The sequence below is a fragment of the Rhinolophus ferrumequinum genome, chromosome X (genome assembly GCF_004115265.2).
Source record: "Rhinolophus ferrumequinum isolate MPI-CBG mRhiFer1 chromosome X, mRhiFer1_v1.p, whole genome shotgun sequence".
Taxonomy (NCBI): Eukaryota; Metazoa; Chordata; class Mammalia; order Chiroptera; family Rhinolophidae; genus Rhinolophus; species Rhinolophus ferrumequinum.
The window spans coordinates 54,120,893-54,145,972 of NC_046284.1; the positions used below are offsets into that span (position 1 = coordinate 54,120,893).

Consider the following 25,080-nt stretch of genomic DNA (forward strand, 5'->3'; position numbering starts at 1 on the left):
GTGTGGTTACTTATGCTGATTTCTGCCTTTATGTGTTATATGGTATTACTTTGGTGAGCAGGAGTCATTAGCTGTTTACAAATGAAGAGTGAAATTGGCACAGCTGTGATATTCTTTTCCATACCACCATCTCTGGCAGTCTCCAGTTATCCTCTGTATCTGGACGCATTGGTAACACATTATCTGGCCTCTTCGCTTTCCTTCTCAGGGGAATTTCTTTTGTTTGGGAGGTCTGTTTTCCTTTTGGTCTATTCTTCCTTCAGTGGCTCTGTTTGTCTATCTGGTGGTTTTTTTGGAAATTCCAATGCAATGCCAATCTGGTAATGCCAAAATTGAAGGAGTCTTTGGGAAGGATAGAAATGTTTTAAAGGAAGCAAGCTGAGGTGAAATGGACCGCTAAAACAAATATAATCTTAGGCTTTATTAACGATGTATAATTTCCTAATTGTGGGAGATGTTAGCCCCTCTGAACTCTTTGCTGCTTAGATTATATCTGGAGTGTTATGTTCAATTTTGGATGCCTTATTTTAAGTAGAACACTGATGGACTGAAATAAGCTTCAGGGAAGGTTAAGAAATGTAAGTGGCATGATGACCACGTCATTTGTGGAACAACATTGATATTGCTGAATTATGACTGAGGCCAAAAGTTAGTTGCATGAAGTCAACATTACCATTTGTCTGCACTGGGCAAATGTGTTGAAATGAAAAGAATAAACCTAAAATGTTATAAAAGCATAAAATACTCTTCTTTTAATGGATTATGAATTGGCTACTTTGAGTAAATATATACAATATACAGTAGTCCCCCCTTACCCATAGGGGATAGGTTCCAAGATCCCCAGTGGATGCCTGAAACTGTGCATAGTATCAAACCCTATATATACTGTCTTTTCCTGTACATAATACCTATGCTAAAACTTAATTTATAAATTAGGCATAGTAAGAGATTAACAACAACAATAAAATAGAACAATTATAACAATATTTTATAATAAAAGTTATGTAAATGTAATCTCTCTCTCTTTCTCTCTCTCTCTCTGTCTCTCTCTTTGTCTCTCTCTCTCTCTGATAACTTAGATGGCTACTAAGTGACAATGGGTGGGAGTGTATGCAGTGTGGATTCACTGGACAAAGGGATAATTCATGTCCCAGCATGGCAGAGTGGGACAGCATAAGGTTTCATCATGCTGCTCAGAAGAGCACACAATTTAAACTTAATAATTGTTTATTTCTGAAATTTTCCATTTAAAATTTTCAGGCTTTGACAACAGCTTTCACATAATCAGCATGGAAAATCAGTTCTCAGATGTAAAACCAAAACCTGATGGATCATTGCATGATCAGGGGGATTTCCTTTCCTCTTGTAGAATTCCCGGTATTTAATCTCATCATTAAAGTACAGGTGATCACCACAGCCAGCAATAGGGTCCTAGAACAGATGGACTAATGTCTAGTATGCTGTCTTCTGTTTTCTTGACACCCTTTGCAGACTTGTAGTGGTGTGCTTTTATTGGGGTTAGGAAGGAGGTAACATCGTGAAAAAACTTACAAGTGTCTTGTTTTCACCTGAAACCTATGTAACTTTATTAACCATTGTCACCTCAACAATCTTTAATTAAAAATGAATGAATGAATGCATAAATGAACAAATAAATAAATATAAAAAAATTTCCCCTTAGGAACATTGAGAAGATGAATATGTAGTGGGACATTTTGAGATTTTTCTGGTGTTTTAGGCTCTTTTCTAAAAGACAATGTTCTAGCAATACTAATACTAATACTGATAATCCCAATGACAGAAGAAATGTTAACTTATGAAAATAAATGTTCAAAACGCAATTTTTATGAAATGGTTGACTGCCATAGGATTATTTTTAGAACACATTGGTTAAGGTCATTCACACATTTATTTATTCACTCTTTATCTTCTCATGCCTTGTTCATTTATTTATTAAATGACAGGGGAGAAAATTTGTAAGGGAAGAGATAAAAATAATCTTTGTTTGCACAGAAACACAATGTGTACATTATTGGCTTAAGGCTTCTGGTAGACAGAGTCTGGCTTCAGAGTCATCCATGCCGTTATTTAGGAGAAGACACATAGAAACATCTTTCTCAGAACAGAGAAGGTGTTTCTGAACAAGCCAAGATTTTCCTTTGTTTCTTCTTGTGACCTACCCTCACTGGATGGGATCAGGCCTCCAAGCGTGGCACACAATGATAGGGATGGACTAGGGCTCTGGCAGCATCTGGAAAGGAGGAGTGATCCAAGAACTTTCAGTTTTTTTCTGGAGAAAAGGCAGTGTCAGGTGGATCAGAAGAAGAAGGGAACAAAAATAAAATGCACATCCTTAGACTCCATAAATGGAGAAAGGAAAGCGCTTATTACTCTGCTCCCTAGCAAGTGTGCAAGTTTTATGGTAATCTCTTTTATTGTGTGATGTTCTTCATTTATTTTTTTATTAGTTTCAGGTGTACAAAATAATGCAATAGTTAGACATTTATACCCCTCACAAAGTGATAACCTCTTTTCCCCAATCTACTACCCCTCTGACATCGTATATAGCTGTTACAATTCCATTGACTGTTTCCTATGCTATACTCCACGTCCCGTGGCATATTAAATTATAGTAGACATTCACTATTATTCAGCTTCAGCTTCAGGTGTACACTGCAGTGGTCAGGCACCTACACCGTCCATGAAATGGTCTCCCTAATAAGATAAGTGTCCATCGGATACCCTACAAAATCTTTACTACGTTATTGGTTATATTCCCCAAACTGTCTTTCGTATCCCCACGGCAATCTTGTGGTTACCAATTTGTGATGTCTAATCCCCTCACCTTCTCCCTCATCCCTATGCCCCTCCCATCTAGCAACCCTCAGTTTTTCTCTGTATCACTAAGACTGCTTCTGATTAGTTTGTTCATTTATTCTATTCTTTAGATTCCATATATAAGTGAAATCATATGGTATTTGTCTTTCTCCGTCTGACTTATTTCACTTAGCATAATGTTCTCATATCATTGTAAATGGTAAGATTTCATTTCTCTTTATGGCCGAGTAATACTCCATTGTATAAATGTACCACAGTTTCTTAGTCCAGTCATCTACTAGTGGGCATTTTGGTGGTTTAGTTTGTGTAGGGCTGAAAGCAAGTGGGTCTGATACACTGAGGAAAGTGAAGGTCTCCACCTACAGGCTGCTGTAGGAAAGCGTTCAATCTTCCTTTCCTACCTCTGACAAGTGGACTAGGGGAAATTGTAAGAGGCTATCCAAGGTAGGGTCGACTAGTCTCAGGACTTATCTTTATGCAAAGGCTGCAAAAAAAATTTGAAAGTCATGAACATCTGACCACTGGAGAAAACCTTTACTCATTCAAAAATAAGTCTCTGTGGCTTAATTAGCTACCCCTTCAGACACCGATTTTTCTAGCACTTATAATGAATGTAACTTGTCTTCTAAACTTTACAGAAGAGCCAACCCAAATCCAGCTGGATTTGTGGCTGTAGGGAAGTTGCTTGATTTTATTAAGCATGGCTTATGTTCTCGCTCTCCCCTGACACTCATACATAACTTGCAAGATCAAGAATTAGAACAAGAGAGAAGCAAACTCTTATCCCCTCTTAGAACTTATGTGTCTGAAAGCTGTTCTGATGGCAAGTGTTACTACCTAGGGGTGCCTTCTTCTCAGTTACTTTCTCCTGTGTTCTCCCTATATATAACATTGTCGTAGCACAATGCCACATTACAATTGTCTCTTCACTTACCTGTCCCCAACACTAGAAATGTGAGCTCCTTGAGGGCAGGAGTAGAATCTGATTCATCTTTATATCCCTAGCATGTACCATGGGGTCTGGCACATAGTCTTAATGGTATTTGTTGAATTGAATTAAACTATTTTGGCCCTGAGCTGTACTAACTGCCATTTGTTCCGAAACAAGTGGTCAAGGACAACCAGGGAGCATGAGGCAAATCTTTTCAGTTGTGGGGAGGGCTCAGAATGATCTTTTTTTTGTCTTCTACCCCCTTTCATTGCTCCCATTTGCCATTTTTCACTACTATTTTTTTTCCTGTTTGTGAAAGAAAGGTCTTAAAAGTAGTGCAGGATTTTCTGTGACTTTTATGTCTTTCGACCCAGGGCTGATGGCTTTGTCATTTTATTCAGCTTTTATATAGTACAGTCAAATCTGATTAATTGAGATTAACTTGGGGGAAGGCCAGTTGGGATTATAGATATAAAAGAAATGCAATTTTATTACTTTCAAATTCATAGAGTAATAAGAAGTAGACTAACAAAGCTCTTGCCAGGAAGTTTTGCCAAGTAGACGTCCTTGGACCTGCTTTAATGAATAAATAAGAATGATGTGCAATTAACATATTTATTGTTTGTAAATTGCTTCTAAAGTGCTTAAAAACAATTTATTCTCTTGAGTAGTTTAAATACTTCCCTTGTAATCTAGTTTACACCATAATTTGCCCAGCAAACCTATTAAAAAATAGATACAGCATCTTAGCTCTACCTGAATGATCACCAAATATGAATTAGTGACGTCTGAACTACGAAGGCTCGCATATGACTCTAACAATGTTGAAGCCAATAAGCCTGAGAATGATGCTTTGAGAAAGTGGGCAGAGCAGATTCCTCCCTTCCTATTTAGTTGTTAGTCACAGAAGCACGATCTTAGAGTTAGTTGTGCAGTGCTATTTAAAGGAGAGAAAAACTCCCTCACCAGGAAACAATACTTGCCATCATTCCAGCCTCCCTCAGAGGTCTAATGCCAGTTTCCACTGAGGCAGTAAAAATGAGCAAATTTACCTTTTAGATAATTTCACTAGGATCAAACAATCCCCAGTAGGCAAAACTAATAGAAGATACTGTATTTTGATTGCAGTTTATCTCTAGCAATTATAGATAAGCAATTTAAGTGGCAACAAAGCAAGTCATTTGCTAGAATGAGGCTGTATTTCATAGAGCTTTATCATTCAACTTTCTCCAATCACTCAGCTAAAGACAGTCTGTTTCCTTGGGTGGATCATACATTCTCTTTATACAGTATCCCCAGGAACAACTGCTTTTCTTTCTTTTTTTAAAATGAAAGTTTATTGGGGTGACAATTGTTAGTAAAGTTACATTGGTTTTAGGTGTACAATTCCATAATACATCATCTATAAAACTGAGAACAACAAAGGAACAAGACAAACAAAGAAACAAAAACTCATAGACACAGACAATAGTTTAGTGGTTACTAGAGGGTAAGGGGGGAGGGGGTGGTAGATGAGGGTAAAGGGGGATCAAATATATGGTGATGGAAGGAGAACTGACTCTGGGTGGTGAACACACAATGTGATATATAGAACAACAGCTTTTCTCAATGATAGGATATTGACAAGAAATGATTTACAAACATCATTTGCACTAAATTTCACTTTTTCCTCCAATGGGAAATTTAGTTGATGAACCTAATAGCATTCTGTTTTACTTTTCCTGGACTTCTTAGGAGACACAGGATGAGTCCTGGCCCGGGTGTCAGAAGAGCTGAGCTCTAAACCCATGGCTGGGTTTCTAATAACAGCTGTGTTGCTTTGGGGGTAGTTGTGAGTTTCCCTGGGCCTGTTTCCTTGTCTTCAAAATATTGTGTGTGTGTGTGTGTGTGTGTGTGTGTGTGTGTGTGTGAGAGAGAGAGAGAGAGAGAGAGAGAGAGAGAGAGAGAGAGAGAGAAAGAGAGAGAGAGAGAGAGAAGATTCACTGTAGTGCAGGGGATCCTGCCGACTACGCCAAGTGTCGTGTGGGGCGTCCGGTGGGGTCTCTGGTCCCGCTCCCCACACAAGAACGCAGGATATGGCTAGGCCAAAAAGGAACACCCACGGAGCCATAGGTAGGGGAGTCATACCACTATACTCTCACTGGCGGCTGGGTTGGAGACACAGGAACCAGGAGCAACACAATTCTCAACCCTCACTGTGCCGCTTGCAGACTCAGCCACCATCTTCTTGCTAGCTCCCCCTTTTTTTGCTACCCTAGCCACGGCAGTTATATTAGTGCCCAATGGCTCACTGGTTACAGCTGACGGCCAACTAGCCATAGCTGATGGCCATTTGATCACAGTCGACGGCCATTTACTACCTGAGCCAGCACCTTTCTATGTGAGGCCGAGAGCCTGGAAACTGCTTTTTGGGGCTCTGTCCCCACATTCACTATAAGTTATTTTTGATTTTTAATGCTCTATAGGTAAATAAATAATTCTGTGATGGTCATGAGCCCAAAAGGGAATTTTTCAAAGCCTGCAGTGGACAGCACAGCACTGTCAGATTGTGCTAATGATTTCAAAAACCTTTGCAAATGACTACATTTGGCAGTAAAGCAACTGAAGGCTATATCATGATCTGAAGAAATAATTAATATTGCATAAAAGTATTTTTTTTAACTTATGAAGGATAGATCTCAGAAGGGACTATAGACTGAAAGCAAAAGCAGTAAGTCAGCCAGTGGGCTTCCATTTCCTACTGTCTGTAACATTAGACTGAATGGAAGGTCCCCTGGCCCAGGAAGCAGGAATATTACGTTCTTACTTTGATCCTGCCAATACTTGGCTATTTGATTTTGGATTCAAAAACTCTCTGAGTATCAGTTTTCCATCTGTTAAAAATGGAAAATAATACCTTGCCTATGTACTTCTTAAGTCTGTTGTGGTTATTGGAAGAGAGTATAGGTCAACGCTTTGTGAAAATCAATCGCTATAAAATACAAGGTGCTATTTGAGAAAATAATGTTTTAAATTGGGCCATTAAGATACACAGCTTTACAGGTGTTTCTCATTTTGTTAGATTGTAAACACCCGTTTAAACGTATGGATTATATCATGTTCAACATGTGTATTATGCACTGGCGTCTTAATATTAATAAACTTGGGGTTCTAAGTTTTTTAGGTTTATAAGTGATACTTTGAATGAATGAAAAAGATGGGAATAGAAGGATGGGGAGACAGAATTTTAGTTCGTTTTTGACTTAAGCCAATCCTCCCTACTACCTAAATTCTTGAGAAAGTTGAAACAAATACAAGTCTAGGAAGTATAGTAACCTTTTAAAAAACAGTTTTGCAAATTTTACATTTCTGATTCAATATATGGAATAGACAGGTAAGCTCTTCCTATCTCATAGACAGATCTAATATCAGCTGTTATTCAGTTAACAAACTGTGGGCGAGCACCTGATCTGTGCCAGGAACAGTGACAGATACAGACACTAAAGACATGGTTCTTGCCCTTAAGGAATTTCCAGCCTAGTGAGGGTGACAGATAGGCAATACAATGTGTTACACAATGTGATAAAGTATGTTCCTTATATTTCCTTATGTCACCAGTTGGGACACATTTTAGAACTGGAGAGTCCTGAGTCACAGGCCAACAGTCTTGCTCTATGGCAGCACTGCCCAATAGAACTTTGTGTGTTGATGAAAATGTTCTGTCTGTGTTGTCTAATACGGTAGCCACTGGCCACATTTGCCTACTGAGCATTTGAAATGTGGCTGCTGTGATTGAGGAACTAAATGAACTAACAGCACAGCTCTTAAATGAATGGTAGAGTGGGCACATAGTCACGCTCCAAGGCAGTCCTTAGTTGATTGAAATCTCTTTCGTTGCTTTAGCTATTAGAGAAGGCTCTGGTCAAGCTTCCCAGTCCTCTAACCCTGTTTTTCTATCTACACACTATCAGCTTTTGAATGGCTCATTTCTAGCTGGTGGCTCTGAATTATGCATGTATATATATATATATAATATATATATCTCCAATTTCTCTAATCTATCTATCTGTCTGTCTGTCTGTCTGTCTGTCTGTCTATCTATCTATCTATCTATCTATCTATCTATCTATCTATCTATATAATTTCCCTCTGCCCAAAACAAGACTGTTCACGTATTATTTTTTTTCTGGAAGAACAGATGGGGGAGAATGAGATAAAATATCCTAGTAGGGAATCTCAGAAAGAAAACCATAATATTCAATGGGAATTTAGTTAGAAATAGAAATAAGTATTCAAGATAAGTCAAATTTATGACCTGATAATCAGAAGACCTGTCATTTGTCTAGTAATATACAGTTTTAGAAAGTACCTGCACATATATTATTTTACTGGATCCTAATAACAATTCTGTAACCTAGTTAGGACAGACATTATTTCCATTTTATAGATTAGGACATTGAGGATCAGAAAGGTTCAGTGTTTTCTACCAGATTACATAGCTAGTAAGATTTTTTTCTATTTTCACCTTGAAGATTCTGTATTGGGAGGCTTTCTGGGACTTTTCTTTGAATATTCTGTAATCTTTTATAAGATTATAACCATCTGCAAAAACAATCACGAAGGTGACTTATAACCCTAACCAAGGCTGTGTCTACCAGGGACAAGCATATTTAAATATGAAGACACAAAGATCCAAAAATTATATGTAATGTGTGTGTATCTCTGTACACGTGTGTGAATTAAGACATGAGTGCCCATACCTGTTTGTAAAGGTTTAACTCCAAACAAATATTTCTTTGTTATCAGGTAGACGTAGTACTGAACAGACCAGGATGAGGAGCGAGTGTACCAGTTTTCTTTGATAGAAGGGTGTGGGTATATGTAAGAGTGAATGGAGAAAGGGATGTCTTAAGAGTATTTGAAAGACTGACCAGTAGAAAGCTGGGGAGAGAGGAAACTAAGAACAATGTGGGGAAAGGAAGGTAGAAATCAACTACACAGTCTGAGGGGTATGACTGCTTGACACAGTATGGTGTTATGTTTCTGACAGCATTAATTTTTTTCTGACAGTTAAATTTGGAATTGTTCCTGATTTTTGCTGCTGGGAGTCTGATGGTAGAGAGAGAGAGAGAGTGAAGTGTTTCCCTCATTATTTCTTAATCTTCCTGCAGGAGGAAATTATTCTAGTTGTGTTCACCACCCTTAAGCCTGTCATGTTTAAGCAGGCTAGGGTATTTTTTTTCTCCCAAATAGTACACCCAGTCAGCCAGTCTTAATTACTTCAATTTTGTTGCATTTTCCAGAATCTTAACGAGGTGTGATCAAGTGGTGTGAGTTGAGGACCCAGAGTGAGAAATCCTGAATTCTAGTTGCAGATGTGACACTGCTTCTCTAGTAGAGGCCAACTCTCTTAACCTGTTCTGTTCTGCTGTTAATGGGGTTGATAATATTTGTTTAGCACATAATGGTAGCAGGAGGATTAGCTAGGTAATGTTGGTTAAAAGGCAAAAAAAGTAAAAGAAAGAAAAAAGAAAATAAATGACATGCTTTTGTATATTGTGCCCATTTCCAAATGCTAATTCATCTTTCAGGATGATATTAACAGGAGGCACCTGCCCCACCCATTGCAGTCACTAAGCACCTCATGGAACTTGTAGGGTGGATGAGAAAGCAAAACTCTTCCGTTCTGTGACTCGAGCTCTGGAGAACATGTAGTTACCTTCAGCTCCAGTTTGCAACTTGGGTGTTTGTTTTCTGCCCATCTAAAATTATTCCTTTCTCTGTGGTTTCTCTAAGGTTTAGTAATTTTCCTCTCTTCTGAAACATTTTCTATTTGCTGTTACCAATGCAAAATGACTATTGTGTTTCAGTTGTAGGGGGAAGTGATCCCTTTTTACAACAGTCTGTTAAACACTCTGGAATTTATTATGATAAAACTTTCCATATAAGTCCAAGGTGCTTTTGTAATTGTTGTTTTTTTTTTTTATTATTTTTTTATTTTTTTTTATTTTTAATTTATTGGGGTGACAATTGTTAGTAAAATTACATAGATTTCAGGTGTACAATTCTGTAGTACATCATCTATAAATCCCATTGTGTGTTCACGACCCAGAGTCAGTTCTCCTTCCATCACCATATATTTGATCCCCCTTATCCTCATCTCCCACCCCCCACCCCCCTTACCCTCTGGTAACCACTAGACTATTGTCTGTGTCTATGAGTTTTGTTTTGTTTTCTTTTGTTTTTTTACTTAGACGTTTATCATTTATATCCCTCACACTGTGGACCCCCCTCCCCCCATCCACTATCTCTCTGTCATCGCACCGAGCCATCACATTTCCACTGTCTCCACGCCCAACGCTGTACTCTGCCTCTTGTAAGTGTATACATACATATATATACATATATATATATATAATTTTATAGTTGTAATTGTTGTTTTATTGGTGCATTGCATAACTGCATTACAGATTTCTAATACTCTGACAATTTCTAGCTATTGACAGTATTAGCCACTTTTGCAAGATGTAATTAATTATGGCTTTACTGTGCATGGTTGCCAGCACTCTTATGTCAAATAGTAGCCTTTTGATAATCTCTGTTTTCTTTTTTTTTAAAGTTTATTGAGGTGACAATTGTTAGTAAAGTTACATAGATTTCAGGTATACAATTCTGTAATACATCATCTATCTATCTATCACATTGTCTGATCACTACTCAGAGTCAGTTCTCCTTCCATCACTCATCTACCTAATCTCTGATTTCAAATGAGGTCAAATTCTAACCTGCCCCCATCCCCACCCCCCATCGCATAAAACCAGGTCTATTAGGATTTGGGAGTACAGGTAGGGGTTTTAGAGAATGAGTAAACGTTTTCATAACTTCCTTGAATCCTCTTCCTATTACTTCTTATTTATGGTTCATGAAATGATGCTAAAGTGTAAGCTCTATCTTGCCTCCAATACTGATTTGCTGCAATGCTTGTTTAAGTCGCTAGAAACTGAAGGTTAGTGTGTATTCCCTTCAGTGCCTAATAATTTCAACAGAACCAAATGCCTTTTATTTAAACGACAGTCATAATTAGAGGGTTACCAATGTTAAGCAACCGTGGAGTCCAATTTTGGGAAATGGTTATTGTGCTTCATTAAATTGGAAACTAGTACTTAAAAGATCAGAAATGAATGTTTATATTTTTGTGACAGTAAATATAAGTGGCTGCTATGTGCAAACATCCTTGACTCCGTGCATTCCCTTGAACTAAGACACCCCCACCCTCTCTGTGCCATGGCAGTAATCACAATACTTGCAGCAGAAGATAACCATGGAGGATTTCATTGACCACAAACAAGAAAATGATGTATTATATTGTATCTAATTAGAAACATCAATATTGGAAGCTAAATACATTGAGATTTCTAAGATGGTATATTACTTGATTAGTGTGTGTGGTGTTTTTGTTTTTTTTTTTCTTTTCAGTATGATCACATATTTTAGGCTTGAGCAACAAGCTGGTATAAGGGAAATGAATTTAGAATGGTATGCCAAAGGCTGTTAATCCACTCTTAAATAAGTTTGCGGAGGCAACTGGGTTCTAAGTGATATATAACATAAATAATTAGATTGGGATTGGAACTGGATTTGAGGGTGTTGTTTTCGCCCACAGGGACAGGGCCACCTGACACTTTCCCTCCAAATATTTTGAAAGTCTTGTCAGCTGACAAGGCTTACTCAATAGAAATTGTACTCTGCAGGCAGTCAGAGCTACACAACTGCTCAGTAGCTGAGAATTGAGGCATCAGTAAAATAGAATTTAGTGGAAAGGAATGGGCCAGCTGAGGTTCTGAGAGTTCCGGGCCTTCTCAGAACCAGAAGGGCTCGTAGATTGGCTGGATTCAGGAGAGCTCATACTGTGGATCCCTGTGCCGTTGCTCGTGGGAGGTGTTATATTGGTTTCTTATTGTCAGTTGGACCAGTTTTACCAACTCATAGCTTCTGATATTGGAGCTACCTCATAAGTCATCACTAGTCATCTTTGGTCACCTTATAAAAATGGTTGTCAGTGTTTCTAAAGGACAATTGAAATGGTCACCAAGGTTCCAGGGAAGAAGGGAGCAAAGTGGCTCGTTCCTGGATCCCTTGGACTATGTGACGGGCCCTCTAGCTAGGTCTGGAGAACCAGTTCCAGTTAGTGTGTGCCAAACTTATCTGTGTCTAACTGCTAGATTATACTCTCCTGATCCATTCACTGAAAGTATCCAAGAAAGTTATTCTGAGAAAAATAGGTATAAAGCAGGCTAATCACTTCCCTGTCGTTAAAACATCTTGTGTTTGCTTTCCATCTCAGTAGTAGGTAATGCCAAGAACAGTGCTCCTGGGGATTTTTCTTGTTGTCCTTGTTTTTGTGGCATGTTCTAGCTGAGTCAGTATTTAATATGGCTGTAGCACTTAACCTGTGTGTTTGTTTTCTTGGCTGTTTAAAGGGGGAAATAACAGTTGGCACCTGCTTGTAAAGTACTTTGATATTTGGGGATAAAAGGCACTCTGTGCCTGCAAAATAGCTTTAATGTGTTGTAGTTACATATTTGGGATTGGTGATTGGACTCCAGGGTTTATTTCACTGGCAAATGTGGTTGATAGTTATTTACTTCTCAGGTTGAATTTTGTTTATGTGGGTTGAAATAGTGTGACTCACATGATTAGATTCATCATTTTATTTATTCTTAAGCTACTTTTACTCACACTGTTGTTTGTTGATTTTGCATTTCAACATAGAATAGGCATTAACTGGTTCATGAGAGCTTTTTATAAATAGAAATTTCATCTTCAATGAAATTGGGAGACATGTAACTCAACCACATATTATCTGAAAACTCAGTAGAATGTCAAGAACTTTGCTGAGTGGAGTAAGCCATGACTGCAAAGGGAAACACCAAAAATAAGCAAACTCTGTGGTGCTTAAGATCCTTGGAAAGGCCGAAGAATTAGGTGAAAAAAATAATGTGGACTAAAAACAGGAAGGTTGGTTAGAAATCTGTCAAAAGTTAGAGAAATACTTCCCACTTCATTGTTGTTGGGTGTCGATCTTTCCTCCAACCCAAAGAAAGATGAAAGATTTATTCCTTGGTAAAATTAAACCAAAATGGATCCGACTCATCAGGCACACAGAAAGAGAAAGATTACAAAGTGAAAAGATATCTCATACTGAATGGTGAAACCCCCATCCTTCCTTCCTCCAATTAGCTCTTAGAATGCCTGAAATCAGCCTTACACTATTAGGCAAGAGGATGTTGGGTTTTTGTCTGGAAAATCTAGAAGACCCCAGTATTAAGATCTATGGATTTGACATTTAGGATAATCATCAATTAAAAAGCTGGCTTAATACCCAATCACTCACTCTACAGCAAAGCCTATTGGTCAAGAAGCCATGTCAATGCACAAGGAATTTTATGTCCACTTTTTAAGTGCCTCACAATTAAATATGAGAGGCAAGGATGCCAAGACAATTCACTGGGAAAAAAGAAGCTCTTTTTAAAACAAATATTTCTACAACAACTGTATATCTATATGGAATGGAAAGAAGCTCAACCACTAGGTCATTCCATTCACAAAAACAATTTGAGATTGATTGTAGACCTAAATTTCAAAGAAAAACTATGAAGTTTTTAGGAGAGTATGTTTACTGCCATTGGTAGTGACAGATTTCTTAAAGAGGACACAAGAAGCTCAATTTAAAAACTTTTAAAATTCTTAGATGAATATCTTTCTAACACATATTACAATTTCTTTTTCAAACAAAATCTAGATAATATTTTACTCTTTTCTTTTTTAAAATTATTTTTCATTTACAGTTGTCATGCAATAGATTAGTTTCAGGCGTATAACATATTGATTAGACATTTATATACCTTACGAAGTGATCCCCCTGATTAGTACCCACCTGGCACTATGCATAGTTATACATTATTATTGACTGTATTCCCTATGCTTTACTTTACATCCCCATGATTGTTTTGTAACTACCAATTTGTACTTCTTAATCCCTTCACTTTTCTAACAAATCCCCCCAACCTCCCTCCCATCAGGTAACCATCAATTTGTTCTTTGTATCTATGAGTCTGTTCATGTTCTGAGAGCTTTTTGTAAGCAGAGTGTTTTAGAGTCCACTATGCCCACAAAGGGAATAGAAAAGATTCCCAGATACTTATTCAGAAGCCTATGCTTATCTATTTCATGGTGTGGTGCTTAGCCTGGTCTTTCAGCAGGCTCTTTGCCTCTGAATTGCATGGATTCTTGAATGCTGCTAGGTTTGTCAGGGAGGTCTTTGTAGTAAAATTTGTAACTGGGTTGCTCTACTAAAGACATGACTTTGACCCAATCAAAGATGAAGGCAGAGAAAAGCACTTTTCCTGGGCCATCTTTGTCAACTTGAGGTAGTCTGACCACATCAATGGTGTCAGTGAAATTGAAGAGTGATGATAAAAGACCACCAAGAGGGAAACCCTTTCAACTGGACTTGTTGGATATTAACTGCATGGCCTGTGTTTTCCATTGATAGCCCTGCCCTGAGAGCCACTGGAATCCTTGAGTTCTCTTCCATACGTAGAAAAGTAGCTGCCATACTGTCAATCTTTGGCTCAGTGGTCTCCAGTTTGGCAAAGCCTAATCTTCTCACAGAATGTTTATCTACTTTGGTTTGGAAACACTATCTTGTGTCACTACTGCCATCCCCAGAGATATGACAGGACTGATGGAATTAGGTGGGCAGAAAGCACCTAACTGTGTCACTTTATCTCTGGCAGTTATGTCCAGACTACTGTGCATTTATAAGGTAATAATTGGGAGTGATGACAGACAACAAATTGTAACTACAGAAGACAGTGTGCAGAGTGGATGCTTTCTGAAGAAACAGGATCACCTTGGCCTAATAGAATTGGTCATCTGCTTTAATTGTGATAAGTAGCCTCATTAACTTCTGTCTCTTCTCTGGTCATTCACTGATGCATTACATGAATATTTGCTAAGTGTCTAGCATTATGGCAAGAGAGCTTCCAGTCCAGTTGGAGAATGAACTGACATACTACACAGGAAATAATTATAGAACTGAGGAAATACATAACTACATTATATAGTCTGTACACAAAGTACTGAGAAAAGCTAAGCGATGTGGGATGTTCAGTGATGTAGCTCTTTTAGAAATGAGGGAAATTAGATATAGGGAAAGTAAAGTTCTTGCTTTGGATAACTACTCAACTAAAGATTTAATGCTAAATGCAACAAAGAGCCATAGGAAGACTTCTTTGAGTCCTTGAAAAATGCTGTGATGAAAATAGTGAGTGAGGAAGATTGTCTGCATAGGATTTTGCAGAATAAGATAGAGCAAAGGCCAATGCAGATGAGGAAACAGTGGTGATGAAGACTGTGGGAATGGAGCTGAAGGAACATACACACGAGCTACTTTAAGAATTTCATAACCCATTTGATAGGAGAGGGAGGTTCCCTGTATTTATGATGTAGGTTTGTATGTATAACAAATATGAAGGCCAAATGCTCCTATGTGAGTCACCTACCCTCATCAAGCCATTAGGGTGCTATTTAGCTCTATAAAGCAGCAGTGTAATTCTCTAAGTTGTACTGTAGTGGCCTGTGTACAAGTATATGCATGTGTCTGGAGGTAAGTACGTGCTAATCTCTGTGTGTATGTGTGAGTGTGTGTGTGTGTGTGTGTGTGTGTGTATTCATGTTTTTCTGAATGGCTGACATTTTAACCATCTTTGATAAGAGCTCCATTTGTGACCTCCTTGCAGATGCAACCTATGTCTTCTTCTTTTTTTTTTCCCACCCTGAGTGTTTGATGCATGTTTGTTAAATAAATGAATGAATAAAATAGTGAGAGCCGTTTTGTTTCAGACTCCTAGAAATTTTGGAGCCTGGAGGGAACATTGACATTATTTGGGTTATTCTCTTCATTTTATAGATGGACAAATTAAAGCCTTCAAGAGGGATAAAGTGATTTATTACAGGCTGTCAATGATTCAGTGACAAACATGGGGAGGGAATCCAGGTCACCCCACTATACTGCATTACTCACTGTAGTCAAACTGTGTGTGTGTGTGTGTGTGTGTGTGTGTGTGCGTGTGTGTGTGTGTGTGTGTGTATAAGAGAATTAGGGCTGAGGTATGCAAAAGCATGGTTAGTGGGAGCTCACTTGGCTTGTTTTCCAGTTCAGGGTAAATATGAGCTTTCTAGTGATGGCAGCTCTGGGGCTGGTGCCTTTTATTCCATCTTCACTAATTCCTGCTTCAGCTGTTGCTGTTTGGATGGATGAGTCTTTGAGTATACATCCTAGCTGGAGGCATGTTGGCTTTATTTTTATATAGAATTTACATTTTCATTTTTTTGTGTTGAGGATAGGAAGTGGGAAAAAGCCATTTGTCGATTCATTTCCTAAAAACGCCATTGTGAGGAGATGCCATTTGAACATCTAAAACAGCAATCACTTTTAGAAAAGGTTATGTTTCCTTTCATCATTGATCAATAGGCACAATTATCATTATTAGATGTCAGCAGTTAAAGGGCTGGCATTTAAAAATCACTTTGCTGTGCATCTGATTTGGGATTCCAGTTTTCTTGTTTATATTGCTAAAATGACTAAGAATTAAAAATTTAAAAAAATAATTCGTTAGCAGATTGCAGTTATAATGCTTTTCAGTTCGATGGGACTTTGAAAGTATAATTTAAAATTGCTGTTTATTTTCAGATGAAAATGTAAAGGTTTGAGGAATTGCTGTTTTAATCTCAGTGTCTGCAACTTTTTTTTAGCTCTGTGTGGTGACCTGGGGATTTGTGCCACTGGGTAAATATTCTAGTCCTGGATATCTGCATTTATTGGGCTTCTTTCTCCTTAGGGTTGAAGTCTCTCCTGGTGATAAATGTGATGCTGAGAGAATCACAGTCACTCTTCCAAGAGACTAGGGCAAAATTCAGTGAACTGTAAAAGTAATGCAAAATGACAGTTAAAGTAGGGCATTCTGGTACCTTGGGGGCCTGACAAAGTGAACACATTTGACTTCTGATGTGCCAGACTTATTAACATAGAGACATAATAACATACCACCCACCCAAATGTCTCACTAGAAACCTCACATATCCAGAAGGGAGCTGGGGCTAGAAAGTAGGAAAGAAAAAAAATAAAAAACACTTCTGAGCAGGAAAAAACAAACAAGAAAAACCCAAACATTACACAAAAGTCCCTACATTAAAGATCATGTAATTTCCCTCTTAGAGTAACAACATCTCAGCTCTCTACCCAGAACTTAACTCTTATTTTCTAGACTATTCTAACGAATATCATTATATAGCTTCCAAGAACACAGTAGAGTAGAAGTATTAAACTTGAAATGGAAGAGGAGCTGTTTTTGATATACCAATAGCTTTGAGAAGTAACAGTATTGAGTATTTGATAGCAAGTTGGTGGGGTATATATGTTAAAAATTAAAGGCAAATATTCAAAACCACAGCACTTTGGGGTCAGTGAGTGTATAGGCAGAACCTGCGTCATATAGTGATTTATGTTTCGAAAGGTGCTCCTAAGTAACCAATAAGCAACTGTGAGATACACCTTAGAAACAAGGTAGAATGTTTAGTATTTTAAATCAAAGTTTTAGTCCTTACAGGGAAAAGCCCTAAGCGATCTAAAGCTTAGCTATTCAGAAGTATTTATTCTTTAGGTTTTCAGAAAATCAAGATTTTTTAAACCTAAGCCAAGTGAGAAGTCTGCTCTCAGTGAATTCCTAGGATAAACACTTCTAATTAGAGAAAGGATTTGGGAGAAATATATTAAATGATAAGAAAGTGACTCATTTACCATTGAGACTGGAAATAAAAGTTTACTCTAGACCCATTTTTTAATGTCAAAATTATTTTTTTCCCAAACAAATATTGTTCTTGTCTCTTTGCTGTGTTCCTGGGTTAAGTCAGCTGTATCATTAGAGATGAGGACATTTCCTAGTGAAATTAATGTGACATTTAGAGAAAATTTCCCCTTTCAAATGTTCATGTTGTTTGCCATTTAGAATACTTAGAGAAGGGATTGGAATAATGTCAAGCAAATTTTGATTCAATAAGGCTAACCAGGAGGTAATACATTCATGCAAAAAAGAAAAGCTCTTTTATTATTTCTTAAAAAGTCCGTTCTACCCCCGCTGCCCCACCCCCCATCCACCCCATTTCTGCTGTGGTTCTGTATCCTATATTTGAGATGACCTGGCAGATAATATGACATAAGAGGTGTCATCTGCTAAACAGCTGGACCTGCCTTAGAAAACACCAGCACATCAGGTCAAAGCCCGTGGGCCACCCCTTGCTCAGACAGTTTTTCCACTCTAAATGTACATTAGAATGATCTGGGAAGCTTTTTTAAAATACCAATTCATGGGCCTCAGTCTAGGCCAATTACCTCAGAATGTCTTGGAGTAGGATCTTGGCAACAAACAAAAAACCCAAAGCTCCCTAGTTGCCTTCTATTGTGCAGTTAGGTTTCACCTGAAGTGTAAAAAAGTTTACTCCTTCAAGTCACAGGAGGTGGGTTTGAATGCACACCTTAAATCAATATAAGCAAGAACACTTGATGTAAGCATACACAGACCTATAACAGGCCATCTATGGCCAGTTAGCTCAGTTGTTTGAGACTGATTATAAAGGCAAAGGACGACGGATGACTCAGCACAGCCCCATCCACTCTGGGAACGCAGTTTGGAACCTGCCTCATAACTAGTGCCTCCAATTGCATGAGGATGCAGCATAAGGCATCTGCCCATTATGGTTTGTGCTGGTTTGGGGAATGGAATATTTATATTTGAAGGCCAGGACCCACAAAAATGGGTGGTTTACTCTTAGAGTTAAAAAAAGGAGAAAGATAAGGTGCTGTTAAGCTTCAATGACACTCTCCTACCTACAGTGGCATGTCCTGCCTGGCATATCTGCCCAGGTTAACCAATCTATATCCCAGAGCAAGGGAAAGAGCATTGTTAAGGTATCCACAAGCAAGTCTTCTAGACCTGATTCTTCTTTTAACTTGGTGTCTGCAAGTGGGAATCCTCATAGTGAGATGAGGATTCCCTAATTAGTCCTAATTAGTTCATTAGGACCAAGAAGTAGTACAGTTACCAGGGAAAAATTGGTAGGGTTTTACTTATTTGCCCAAATATGTAGCTCTGGCACCATGCCTGGAGGTCAGGTCTCTACAGAGTTCCATATCCGATGCACAGTGTGTGCAGGTTGAAAGCCCTCATATGCAAAGCTATGCAAAATATCTACTTGAAAACTGGCTCTTTAACATGACATTATCTTGGGATGTTACTCATGCTTTCCCTGTAAAGCCAGTATCCTCTTGATATCCTTTTTGCATCTGTGTGTCTATTAATTTTCTTGATAAAATGATATAGTAAATTTGGAGGCTGAGATGAAAATGTGTGAATCTGCATGCTATTCTTTATTGCCTGAGTGAGGTCAAATTCCTGATCCTACTTGGGGGTTTGGGTTCTGTAGGAGGCAAGGGGTATCATGACTCATGATTCCCACAGTGACTCATGATAAATGCAGTTGAAATCCCCCTTTGGATTCATGTTCTGTTATCCCTGTTTTATAGAGGAGTAAAGTGAGGCACACAGAAATTAATTTGTCCAAGGTTGCACAGTGAAACTAACTGTTGAACTCCTGAGTGCTTAATCAATTCCTTGTTTTAATTGGATAGCATGCTTTTTGGGGGTGGGGGGGACTTCCACTTGTTAAATTATATATTGTACTGAATATCATGGAGAGTGCATTACCCAACACCATTTTTGCCTATTATGTTGGTACAATAAATTAATTCAAGAAATGCATGTTGGTTGACTGACTGATGGATAATTTCCTTCAGCAATACTTCCAGCATTGTATTCCCAGTGCAGCTTCAAATTTGCCTCCTCCTCCTGTAATTATGTTGCAACAATTTCAGCATCCATTTCCTTATGAACAAATTAGAAATGAACTGACCCTTTTGATTTTTACTCTCCCAATCTATTCCTTCCAACAGCACCAAAAATTGCTTTTAGTTACATTAGAGGGTTTTTTTTATCCTCTAGATAAAAGTAGTCAATGTGAGTGGATGTTATACACCCCATCTTCAAATGAAGGGGTAAGTGGCAGGCATGGACATGCCTGAGTAAGTACAGGACAATGGTGCAATTTGGTATCTTTCTCAATATTCTCTCCTCCTTTCTCCCCCTCTAGTCACCACCCCCCATCCCCACCTACTCCCCCGTACTTAGGGTCCCCACCCTGACTGTTGGTTGTTTGGTGCTCACGTGGTAGTTGGATCTGTTTTCTCCTCCACCAAACTGTGAGCTACTTGAAATCAAAAGCTGCATAAGAGCCTAGCACTGTTAAAGTCTGGCAGGTAGTCTTCTGAAAGGAATCCACTATTTTGTTAGCTATGCAGCTCTTATGCTTCTTTTCCAGGCATTTTCAGTTGAACTGATTTTAGAAGGCCCTAAGGAATGGCGAGAATAGTGGAGGATTCTGGTAGAATGGCAGTGGGGTAGAGCATATGTGTTTGGGCGTTTTCAGTTTACACAGTCGTTCAATGAGAGTAGTACTTTAGTGTTGGGGGTATGGTGCAATTAATTAGGACTTGCAGTTACATCATTGTTGATATTTCCATGCATTCCCATCTTCCAAAGCTGCCCCCTCTAATCTCTCAACCTCTGGGTGTTTGTAGCTGTTTTCCCATCTCTTTCATCTGGCAGGTATTCTGCATTTGCTTTTGTAAGCCGGTGCTCAGGCAGTCTACTGTAACCAGATTAGACAGTAGCATTTTAACATAGGAGCTGAGACAGGGTTTGCTTGCAAACTTCATGTTTCACATGAAAGGCTTGGCAACCCTCTGTGGACTGCCCTTCACCCTATTTTAGGTGTAATACTTGTTTGCCTTTATGTCCTGTGATAAAACAAAGGCCTTCCTGCATAACCAGCACTGAGTTAAATATCTTAAAACAAAGGAAGTGCGAAGTTTAAATCCACAGTGGGAGATTACCTTGCCTGCATTTCCTATCTATGGAATAAATATTTAAACATGCTATCTGCTACTAATAAAAATACCTTTGAACTTCCAGTCAATTTGATGGGCACAGAACTGTGTCCACTGGGGAATGGGAAGCAGTTCATTTCTGTAAAAAATTGTGGGTCATGCTGTATCTTCCCCTAAATGGGTGCATGGTCAGTAGCCAGCCATATTCTAGGGGATGTTTGTGTCAAGTCCTCTTGGTCTACAGGTGAAAGCTACCTTCACAGAATCCCCAGGGTCCCAAGGAGGTTTGCAGGCATCCCTCTGGCTGTTGTCCCAATATGCCCTCAGTTTCTGATTCATTCATTGTTTCTTGCCAGTAGAAAAATTCCTCCTAAGTAGGACAGTTTGCCTCTTTTCATGAATCATCTATGTAACCTTTTTCATCTATTTTTCCTCATGCAGACTGAAAACTATTCTTTGACTCCAACTATGTGAACAGCCGAGCCCATTAATCAAAAGGTATGTTGGTTTGCTTGCTATTTTTACAACTAAGCTTGATTTAATATAGAAAGCAAAATAGATTAAGTTTTTTTTTCAAAGATTGAAAAATGTATTCAAGTATGTAGAAGACACCATATTTTCTAGTGTTTTTTAATGAAATTTATTGGGGTGACATTGGGTAGTAAAATTACTAAGTTTCAAGTGTACATTTGTATAATACATCATCTACATATTGAAGATTAAGTTTTTTTAAACAATGCCCTTTTCAGATTTTAAAATGAATACCTATCTGTTTATTATAGAATATTTGGAAATTCAGAAAAGCATAAAAAGCTAAATAAAAGTCACTGGTAATTCTACCCAAAATAATTCTTTTGGCTCTTTATCATATTTCTTTACATCAAAATGTATGCCATAAACACAAATTTAACAACTAAATCGGAATCATATTAAAATACAGTTTTATGTGATGATTTAGAAATCTAATATTAGAAAACATATACTTTCGAAATCATGTTGATATCAAATTCTTGTTACTCTTCACTTTAAAGAGAGCAGCCTTAACATTTTCTCAGTTGGAACTTTAAGATTTTCTGTTATTTTGACAATTTTGAAATTATTTTAAAGATAACTTTAATGACAGATAAACCAATGCTTTACCTTAAAAAAACTTTGTAGATGAGAGAGGGAAAGAAAAGACCTTTGACTGATTCAGTACTTCTTAAAACATTTGGCAGTGTTTCAAATGAAGCATTCAAAGTTGAGATTTTATGATGGTTGTCATAACTCAGTTATCCATGGAGGTACAACATATCTGAATACAGAGCTGGTTCCATCTAGTGTAGTGGGCACCAAGGTGCCCAGTGGGACAGACAAGGGGTTCTGGGAGCTTTCTAAGGAGGGAGAACTAAGCAAAGCAAGAACCTCTTGTGTAGAAAAACCTGTATGGACCATTCAGATAATGCTTTTATTACTGTTTCATGCAAACATCCGTTTGGATGGTTCAGTGATTTATTCTGCAGCTGAAATTGAACTCTGAATGTGTTTGTTAAAATAATAGAAATGAAATAGACACACAGCAGGCTATGTTAGAAGTGTAGTAGAGAAAACCTGAAAATTCTATTATTTTGGTGGCTCTAATCCCATAAATTTACATCACCAGAAGAGTATGATTCGAGGAATAAAGTAGCTTGTTGTACAGCACTTTGATTCATATCTATTTTATTTCACGATGCGGCAGTAACTTCTGAAAACATGTTAGGTTCATCTGTATTTTTTGGAATCGCTTGTGCCTTTAAGTGGTAATCGTTAAGTATCTGAAAATGGATAGCTCAGTATTATGGTCATAGCATAGTTTTGACTTTTTCTGAGGGGTTGGGAGGAGTCCATTTTGAATATATTCTTGGCCCACATAATAAAAACAAAAGATGAGGAATTCAAAATTATCTGTCTAATTTGTTTTAGAGGGGAAAAAAAGCCAACACTCTGTTTTTGTGCACTGATTAGAGTAATTTTGCAGCAGGAATCTGCTTTGTTTTCTGCTTCACGACTGTTATTTCAAAGCTCCTTTTTTTTTTTTTTTAAACTCCTGTTAAAAACAGGGACTTGCCTTATCTCACAGGTCCTTTGTGAGGTACCTGGGAATTCTACAACCAGGTTAAACTGATAGCATGAGCCTGATTTCTTTTTTTTTTTTTTAATTTATTGGGGTGACAATTGTTAGTAAAATTACATAGCTTTCAGGTGTACAATTCTGTATTACATTATCTATAAATCCCATTGTGTGTTCACCACCCAGAGTCAGTTCTCCTTCCATCACCACATATTTGATCCCCCTTACCCTCATCTCCCACCCCCCACCTCCCTTACCCTCTGGTAACCACTAAACTATTGTCTGTATCTATGAATGAGCCTGATTTTTATAGCTTGGCAGAGAGCTAACACTCCTGGCCACCCTCACCATCTCAGGTCACCCCTGAGTATCCAATATACAAGGCAGATTGATGAGATAAAAACTTAAGTTTAAACACTTTGCTTTTGGGACACATGTATCTCCACAGCAGCAGCTTTAGGACTCACTGGAAACCTCTGGTTTTGATTAATTACTTTATGTGGTTTTTATTTATACATACATACACACAAAAGGCACAACCCGGACTTAATTGGCTCTTGGTGGAAAAGTCTCCTGATGGTGTCTGTAATCAAAGATAGTGGCTTTTCACTAGGGACCACCTTGATTAAGAGGAAACATCTGAAAGCTCAGGGAGACACACATTTTTGCCAGGTTCTGTTTTTAGAATCTTGAGGGCTTTGGAAAACCACAAAGGCCTTGGAATTTATGGGACCAATTGAGTTTAGACAAAGCACAATACCTGGAAAGATACAGCGAATCTTGTGTGCTATGCTTTTCTGGAGGCTAACCATTTTAAATGTGAAATGTGTGGAAAATGTTCAAAGAGAGTGGTGACTAACACCAGGTGCTAAAACCCTGCAAACCAGGTTCAAATAGCTCACAGCGATGTTTGAAAGGAGTTTTTGCCTTATGTGGTTTCTTGAGGATCCATGTACAAGCATGGAAAAAGCTCCTAGCCAGGAAATTCTGAATCTGATTATCAGTTTTTTGTTTTTTTAAGGAGGACGCAGCTCACAGTGGCCCATGCAGGATCGAACTAGCAACCTTGTTGTTAAGAGTACCACACTCTAACCAACTGAGCTAACTGGTCGCCCCTCTGATTGTCAGTTTTAATTTTACTATCTAGTCCCTGTTTCTTTGAATGCCAATCCAATTTCAAGCCAACTTTGAGAACTTCTTTTCCTATCCATTTTCTCTTCCCTGTTGACTTTCTACTTGTCCAAGGATGTTTCTTGGGCCCTTCTTTTGGCATTCTCCAGCACTGTCTTGGCCAGACTGCTTACATACAGGCTTCCTTTCTCTCTCACATCTAATCCCCAATGGAAAGCCAGAGGGCCAGGGGATTCTCCTAGCACAAATCAAGGTTGAGAAGGGTGCAGAGTGGATCAACTATATGGCACATTCCCCGTAATGTTATGCACTGAAGGATCTAGCATTACATTTCTGTAATTTTTTTTTTCCAGAATGTTACCTGCAACTTGCAGGTGTACCCAAGGCTTATATCAGAGTCCTAGATTAACAAGCAAAGACAGTTTGGGATTTTTTCTGGATGGACTTCCTTTCTGCTATATTTGTTTCCTTGCTGTCTTCTCAGGGCAAGGAAAGCCAACAGTGGTACCTTGCCCCGGCTGCAACACTCTTTCTTCATGCCGGGTTTCTGTGCTGCTGTCTGATATCCACTCCCGCAGTGCTTTTGGAGCAATATCAAGCAGGGCATGAGGCTGTGGTTCAAAGAAAATAAAACAGAAAATGAACAAGGTACTGAAGCAGCGTGGAAAGGAAAATGAGCATTGGCTTTTAAACCATGCATAGTGCTTTCCTTTCTACCCAAAATGTCCTGGGGTTTTGCAGTACCTGGTATGGTGCCTTGTCTATAACAAGTGCTGGTATATGTTTATTGAATGAATGGATGAAAGAAGTTGATGAAAACCTCAGCATTTTCCATTGAAAACTAGCACTAAACTTTCCTTCAAGCCCGCAATTTCTGACCTTCAATGTGCATTAAAATTGCTCGGGAGGCTTGTTAAATGCAGTATCTAGCTCCATCCCTAGAGAATCTCCAGTTTTCACAGGTTCCCAAAGTTATTAGGATACAGGTAGCCCAGAAACCATTCTGGGATCTTCCCGATGTTTCTTAAATATAATTACAATACT

General features: G+C 38.4%; 1 protein-coding gene across 1 annotated transcript in view; it reads left to right on the forward strand.

Moving 5' to 3' along the window:
- PCDH19 (protocadherin 19) overlaps positions 1-25,080 on the forward strand; it is a 102,580-nt gene that overhangs the window by 35,927 nt on the left and 41,573 nt on the right. The window contains 2 exon segments of the mRNA XM_033121349.1: positions 21,255-21,264; positions 21,267-21,315. Coding sequence (XP_032977240.1) covers positions 21,255-21,264; positions 21,267-21,315 — 59 coding nt within the window.